We start from the raw sequence: 8,052 nt of genomic DNA, 5'->3' as shown, positions 1-8,052 counted from the left end.
ACGCCCTTCATCTACAATGCCCAGCCTCCCGCTTCTCGGCGCCGCGCTGATTTCAGAAGAGAGGATTGAGGATAGAAGATGAATATGACATGTGGGATAGAGATGTCAGTGAGAGCAGACTATGATCCAGGGCGGGATTGATATTTTCCCGGTGTGCCAAATTAGTCCAGGGTTGATGTTAACCGGGATTAAAAAGGTTAGGGTACAGATTTCAGGGATTCAGAGATGGAGGTTCAATTCCAACGAGGTCTACGAGTTTAATAAGGTTTAAAACAGACTTTACTCCCAAACAAGCCACCCCGGGTGGTCGCGGAGTCTACGTGTGTGACCGTGGCCTGGACTCCACGAGACGAGACGTGCCCCACTCGACAACCCAGAGACCCTCCTTTTTTATTCGCTCACCTTTCCTCTCCCCACCTTCTACCCCAATTCTCACCTTTCCTCTCCCTCGGTCGTCGCCTTCGCCTCCCGGGAAATCGCCTGCCGCCTCGTCTCCTAGAAACTCGCCGCCGCCGTCCGCTGCCATGAATCCCGAATAGTACGCACCTCCTCACTCCCTCTCGTCTACCTACCTTGTTAGAGTTCTGGATGGAATCTGTCAGTGTTGGGTTTTGGAGGCGACCGATCTCGCCCTCGGGTGTGTCCGATGGCCACCGATTCGTGCTCCTCTCGTGGATCTGCGCCCTCGCTGGACTTCACTTGTACGATCGCGGATCTAGTTGTATTATGTTCCATCCATGCCGGAAATAGCAGATTCTCGGATGCGCTCATCTTCGTCCCGGCCCACCGGATTACGCCACCGTTATCTCGGTGCCCCTACTGAGTGCTTCTAGTTGTTGAAGTTGGGGCTTTTTTAGTCTCGTTTAGATGTGTCTTCTCCTTGGGTTGTTACTTCCACTTGTTAGTAGCATGTATTATTAGCTTGTCTAGATGTGCAAAACCATGCGATGAGATGCTTGCGTGACTATGCAGTGACTACCTCTTCAAGCTGCTGCTCATTGGGGACTCGGGCGTGGGGAAGTCTTGCCTGCTGCTGAGGTTTGCGGTAAGGATTGCTCCTTTTCACCATCTCTTTGAGTAAACTTATTTCATGTAGATGCAGTGTGGTAGGGCGCCAGAAAACATAGAGATACTTTTTCTTAATTTGAATGAATGCACCTCTCATACAAAGCACCAAGTTACTATTCGTACACAATCAAATGTTAGGAATCTGTAGCAGGGATGAACACCACAAAAGTGGTTAGTAAGCCATATTTTTTCTCTTGCTTGTTGTTGTTGCTGCCCATTTACCCTGTCAGTTTATAATAGCTATTGCTGTGCTAAATGACTGTTAGGGATGCCATGCTATGAACAAGGTTTGTAAAAACAATAGTGACCGCGTTACATTGTGTTTTATTCAACTCCTTTACCCATTTGATTCCGTTTGGAAAGTGGAACCCAAACAACAACTTAAAATGCTGGAAGATTATTTTCCCAAATGTTGATTCTAGTGTAAGATTGCCATTTTCTTCTCTGTGTTTGCTCTGTGCTCCAACGTACCTCTCACATTTGGCTTTACCAAAAAGTTATGCAGAGCCTGTCGGGGGCTAACCAAACACAGACGACATGTTACCCTTGGCTGGACAGCCATTATCTTATTTAGCAAAAAAATTCTCACGGAATATCACACTTTCCAATGCATGTCTAAACAACCCCCTTTACCAGAATTAGAAAACTTACCATCATCTTGGGCTTTGATCTCCCCGCAGTTTCAGAGAAAACTACTAACCAAATATAGTATTAAATCAATTTCTAAATTTTGTGAATAATCTAAAATGCATTGTAATTATTTGCCTTTTGACAAGTTACAAATGTTTTGCCTATTCCGTCTCTCTCATAGTATCTACTAATTCAGTACTCAAGTTAAGGATATTATTTGCAATATGAAGTATATTATATTGTTGATGTCAAGTAAGCAGAGCCTAGCATGTGTTGCTAGTTGCTGGAAACTAGCAAAGACCAACAGTTTTGTAGGCTCTCCATATTTCTCTCATCTTTAGCAGCATTCGGTGTGGTCATCCAGGAGCATCTAGCACAAAACCTTCTAGAGAAGTGTTGATATTCTGAATCAACTTCTGTGAACTTGCTCAGCCTTTTTTCCGCTGCAAGAAACTGATGATCTTACTGACCTTATTTACAGGATGATTCATATCTGGAGAGCTATATCAGTACTATTGGTGTTGACTTCGTAAGTTGATTCCTTTGCGAGCTTACTGAAGTTAATTTTCTGTATAGCATGCGCACGTGCCCCCTGTTGTATATCCTTTTCACTGTCTTTGACTTGCTAGAAAATCCGCACCGTTGAGCAAGATGGAAAGACGATAAAGCTGCAAATTGTAAGTAACCCATTGTAGAAAGTTCTACATTGTCCTTACAAGTTAGAAGTTTCAGCTCTGATTTTTCAACATGTTCTTAACCTTCAGTGGGATACTGCTGGACAAGAGCGATTTAGGACCATCACAAGCAGCTACTACCGTGGTGCCCACGGCATCATTGTGAGCTCTGTTCAACATTTGTCATTATATATATTGACTAGATTAACACCCATGATTCATAGTATTGTACCTTCTGTCGCACAGGTTGTGTATGATGTGACTGACCAGGAGAGCTTCAACAACGTCAAACAGTGGCTTAATGAAATTGACAGGTATGCTAGTGAAAATGTGAACAAGCTTTTGGTGGGGAACAAGTGCGATCTAGCTGAGAGCAGAGTGGTTTCTTACGAGGCTGGCAAGGTAATTGTTTGTGCATCCATTACCCTTTTATGTAGTTCCTACATGTGATGCGATTAATTATTAAAATCACATACTTGTGAATGCCGATTGCAGGCCCTTGCCGATGAGATTGGAATACCATTCCTGGAAACCAGTGCCAAGGATGCAACAAATGTGGAGAAGGCATTTATGACCATGGCTGCAGAGATAAAGAACAGGTGACAATACAATTCATATTCTACACCTCGGGCTGTCATACCCATTCTGGATATACATGAATGAAAATATTGTTACACAGACACAGTAGATATGCATGGAAGGAAGTCTTCTTGTAGTGATAACTATTTGGCTCATCAAATCCATCTTATACCCCCCCCCCCTTTCCTAAATATGAGTCTTTTTTAGAGATTCCAATATAGCAAAATGAATGAATCTACACTCTAAATATGTCTATATACATCCGTATGGTGTATGTGTTGAAATCTCTAGAAGGACTTATATTTAGAAACGGAGGGAGTAGCTACAGGTGTTATGCTGACTCAGCAGTAACACCATTTTTGGAGGTACTAAATTTTGAAAGCCACAGCAGTTTAAATCTAGTGCCAGTGAATCTGATTTGAAGTGATGCACCATGATATCTGGTTCTGTTATATTTACATGAATAGGTGTATAATAGGCGTTAAATCTTAATTCTCTTTGCTACCTCTTTTGAACAGGATGGCAAGCCAACCGGCTGGAAATGCCAGCAAGCCTGCCACCGTGCAAATGCGGGGTCAGCCTGTTGCCCAGCAAAACGGATGCTGCTCGTCTTGATCAACACTCAAGATCACAGTAGTGTTCTTGCAAAACTCAGTTGGTTGTTCTTCCCCTGTAAATTAAGTGTACTACTATCATGCCGTCTGTTGGAAGAAGTGTCATGCCCCCTAACTACAACAGTGCAGCAGATGCTGTGGCCTGTTTTAGCTGACTGTTAATATTGCTATTTTAATGTGTCGTTTAATATTCACCTTGGTTTGGTTAATGTTTCATGTCTCCATGCTTTGAAGTTCAATGCTGGTGACAGTATTGCGACGGTGAGTGGTCATAAATCACCTGGCATTATATTCTCAGGGAAGACATATTTGCTTCTATCCGTGGAATGCTGCTTTTCGAAGACCACTTACGGTGCAGCTGTTTGTTTGGTACCTGCTTGCTCAGTTGATTGTTAAACAGCAAATATTGTATCTCGCATCCGTAAACACTGTTATATAATGTAGATTTTGATAAAATTCACTGCCTAGCACCGTTGATCGATGGCTGCCGCTATCGTGGCTGTGTCGCAAAAGCTTGCTATAAAAACCTAGCTGCATGCTTGCTCGACAGTGGCATGGCTCCAACATTGCTGTCCTGTCTCCCACGGCTGGCTATAACTACGGCCCATCCAGTTTTTCCACACTATTCACGTGCCTCTCTTATCGCGTGGCTTTACAAAAACACTGCTGCTTGCAGACCTGCAAAGATGGCCGTGGTGCTGCACATCCCTAGTCCTCGCTCCGGTATTGGCTGGGCCCAACGCCTTGCCCTCCGAGACCTGGGCATAAGGGTTGGCGACTACATGCATACGGCGCAACAAGAGTACGACAAACTAGGGCGTAAGAGCAACTCCAACGCCACCCCTTGACTCAAACTGTCCACGCGTGTTTGAAACGAACATAAAAGACGACTCAACGCGTCGATGAAAATGGATCAGCGTTTGCTTTTTGACCGCGTGTGACCCATTTCAGGCTCAAATTTAGGTCGTGTTTGCAGAAGTGTCCTCTCGAGTGGCTGAGGGAGGGGGGGGGGGGGGAGTCGTGCTGGAAGCTAGCCGCCCTTGCTTGCTCAGGTCATGGTGGCTGTGGCGACGGCGGGTGCGTGGAGGCTTACCTAGGCGGCGGCGAGGCCCTTGCTCGCTCAGGTCATGGTGGCTGCGGCGACGGCGGGTGCGTGGAGGCTTACCTAGGCGGCGGCGAGGCCGGGAGAGGAAAGGGTTCGGTCAAGGAGGAACCCTAAGGCACTGGGGACATGTTTATAGAGCGTGGGGAGGCACTCCGGCCGTCAAATCATTGAGGCGGCCGACGTGGCTCCTTTGGATGGTTTGCCGTATAGGTAGAGGACGACCCTCTGGCGCGTGGGTTGGATGGGCTGCTGCTGTGTGGGTTTTGGTCCAGGTGGGCTGCGTCTGGAAGAGCAACACAGGAGGCCCATGGCGCTGGCTAGGCGAAGCCCTTTTCATTATTCTTTAATCCTGTGCTTTCTAAGTCACAATTATAGAAAAGAAAAGGCCAGGGAGCTACATGAAGAATCTGAGGAAAGTAAAAAATATACCCGAGCTCCTGGAAATATGCACCATTTGATAAAATTGCTTCGGACCTTTTTTAGAGGTAGAAAAATAATACAAGTTTGAACCTAACCAAAACAACTCCAAAAATGATGAAACTTGACAGAGAGGTATAAGACATGGTGCAAGATTTATTGGCAAAACATTGAACATTAATGGAGAAGGGAAAAATGGCACTTACATCAAGGAAGGAATAAGAAGGAATGGGGAGGTGATGATGCATGGGTCAAATGCATAGGCAAGCAACGTTACAAACATAGTGCAAGCACAACGAGATGAATACCACAATGCACATGGTGAGCATGAAGAATGCAAAATGATAAGAGGCACAATGCAACATAACAATGATGAGCATGGCAATGCAATAAGCCAACAAAGCAACACAAGATGACGCCATAAAAGATGGAACCCGCATGGAATTGATCAAGACAAAGGTTGGGTATATTACAGAATGGGGCCCATCACTCTTGGGGTGTTACACCTCTCCGAGATCTAGGAACGAAAGAAATCGGGATATTCAGAACGGAGATGATCCTCACGTTTCCAAGTTGCTTCTCGGTCGGAATGATGTGACCACTTTACTTTGAGGAACTTGATGGACTTGTTGCGAGTTTTGCGCTCGGTTTCTTCAAGAATAGCAATGGGATGCTCACGATAGGATAAGTCTTCTTGGAGGCCTCTTCGAAGTTGATAGTGCGCTCGGGTATCTTGAAGCACTTGCGAAGTTGTGACACGTGAAACACATCGTGCACATTTGAGAAGTTGGAAGGGAGCTCGAGTTGGTAGGCAAGGTCGCCTCTTTTGCTAACAATTTTGAAAGGACCCACATATCTCGGGGCAAGCTTCCCTTTGATACTGAAACGTTGAGTGTCCTTCATGGGAGATACTCGGAGATAGACATGGTCTCCAATCTCGAAAGCCAAGTCATGGTGCTTGCTATCGTAGTAGCTTTTCTGGCGCAATTGCGCAACTTTGAGGTTCTCACGGATGACTCTACACATATCTTCAGCTTCTATGATCAAGTCATTGCCAAGAAGTTGACGCTCACTGGTCTCGGACCAGTTGAGAGGAGTGCGACACTTTCTTCCATATAGAATTTCAAAAGGGCCCTTGCCCGAACTTACTTCGAAACTGTTGTTGTAGGAGAACTCGACAAACAGAAGGCAATCTTCCCACTTCATGTCGAAAGAGACGACACATGCTCTTAGCATGTCTTCGAGGATTTGATTGACCCTTTCGACTTGGCCACTTTGTTTGAGGGTGAAAGGCTGTGCTGAAACGGATCTTGGTACCCATTGCTTTCTGGAAGGAGTCCCAAAACTTGGAAGTGAAGACACTTCCATGATCCGAGGAGATCAATTGAGGAATCCCATGCAACAAGATTATTCTAGAGGTGTATAGCTCTGCCAACTGAGCTACAGTGATAGATTCTTTGATCGGAAGGAAGTGAGCCACTTTTGTGAGTTTGTCAATGACAATGAAGATAGCATCATTCCCTCGCTTGGACTTGGGAAAGCCGGTGACAAAGCCCATTTTGATACGATCGAACTTCCACTCGGGAATAGGTAGGGTTGGAGAAGTCCTGCTGGACGTTGATGTTCTGCTTTCACTCTATGACAGACATCACACTCATTCACAAATAGGGCAATCTCCCGCTTCATGCGAGTCCACCAATATGTTTGCTTGAGGTCGAGGTACATCTTGGAACTGCATGGATGTATCGAGAGGAGGGAATTATGAGCTTCATTCATTTTGACCTTCTTGAGATCACCTTTTGGAACCACAATCCGGTCCTCGAAGAGCAAGTATCTCTGTCATCAATGCGATAACACTTGTATTTGGACATGCCCTTGGCAACACCATCTTTCACCTTCTTCACCATAGTATCAAGGAGTTGCGCTTCACGAATCCGATCCTCCAAAGTTGGAGTGAATTGAAGGTTGGCAAGAAAGCCTTGAGGAACAAATTGAAGGTTGAGCTTCCGGAATGCTTCACAAAGGCCGAGCTGGAATGGTTTGAGAATTAAGCTTTTGCAATATGCCTTTCTGCTGAAAGCATCTGCAATGACATTGGCTTTGCCTGCAGTGTACTCAATGCTTGGGTTTTACTCTTGAATCATCTCAACCCAACGAGTTTGCCGGTGGTTGAGGTTGCGCTGAGTGAAGATATATTTCAAGCTCTTGTGATCAGTATAGACTTCAACTTGTCTGCCCAACAATAGATGTCTCCAGGTGATCAAAGCATGGGCAACTGCCGTCAGCTCAAGATCGTGAGTGGGGTAGTTCCTCTCATTTGGCTTCAACTGCCGAGAAGTGTAAGACACAACTTTCTTGTCTTGCACAAGAACACCACCAACACTACAAAAAAAAGACACATCCGTGACATTTTAGGCCGAACGAAATTTTTTCCTGTCATACTTATGACACTTCTATGATGATAATTGTGACAAAACCCGGTATCATCATAGATGTGGTGGGGTCCTACTTCTATGACAAAAAATCATGACAGAAAATGGGCTTTTCGTCCTGGACGGGCCGGAGACGCATCTGCATGACATTCTTTGGGCCGTCCATGACGGAAAAAACCGTGGTAGAAGCGAGGGTGAGGAAAATATCGGGGTGTTCCCGGTTACGGTGGGTGATCGGGACCGAGCGATGCGCGTTTCTCTCGTACACGCACGCGCGTGGGTGCGAGGCGTTGGGCTCTAACTGAACCCGAGCGAGGCGTTGGGCTCTAACTGAACCCGAGCGATTGCACTGCAGGCTACACGTTACTGAACCCAAGCGATCGATCGATGGCTGTTAACTGAACCTGATCGAGCGATTCCTTCGCTACTGCTGCTAACTGAAGCCGATCGATGCTACCTCTGGATGAACAGTGAGCGTGCTGGGGGGTTTGGATGAACAGTTCCCGATGGGGGTGGATGAACAGGACCCCGAT

General features: G+C 45.8%; 1 protein-coding gene across 1 annotated transcript; it reads left to right on the top strand.

Moving 5' to 3' along the window:
- The first annotated feature begins 293 nt into the window (after nt 1-293).
- Nucleotides 294-3,774, top strand: LOC123061292 (ras-related protein RIC1). Its single transcript, XM_044484358.1, has 8 exons — nt 294-538; nt 973-1,045; nt 2,180-2,227; nt 2,328-2,375; nt 2,463-2,534; nt 2,619-2,774; nt 2,868-2,971; nt 3,470-3,774. The coding sequence occupies exons 1-8, from the start codon at nt 525-527 to the stop codon at nt 3,564-3,566; spliced, it is 612 nt and encodes a 203-aa protein (XP_044340293.1). The 5' UTR covers nt 294-524; the 3' UTR covers nt 3,567-3,774.
- Nucleotides 3,775-8,052: the final 4,278 nt, after the last annotated feature.

Source organism: Triticum aestivum, chromosome 3A (genome assembly GCF_018294505.1).
Source record: "Triticum aestivum cultivar Chinese Spring chromosome 3A, IWGSC CS RefSeq v2.1, whole genome shotgun sequence".
Taxonomy (NCBI): domain Eukaryota; kingdom Viridiplantae; phylum Streptophyta; class Magnoliopsida; order Poales; family Poaceae; genus Triticum; species Triticum aestivum.
The sequence above is the reverse complement of the archived record's forward strand: the minus strand, read 5'-3'. Positions and strand labels throughout refer to the sequence as shown.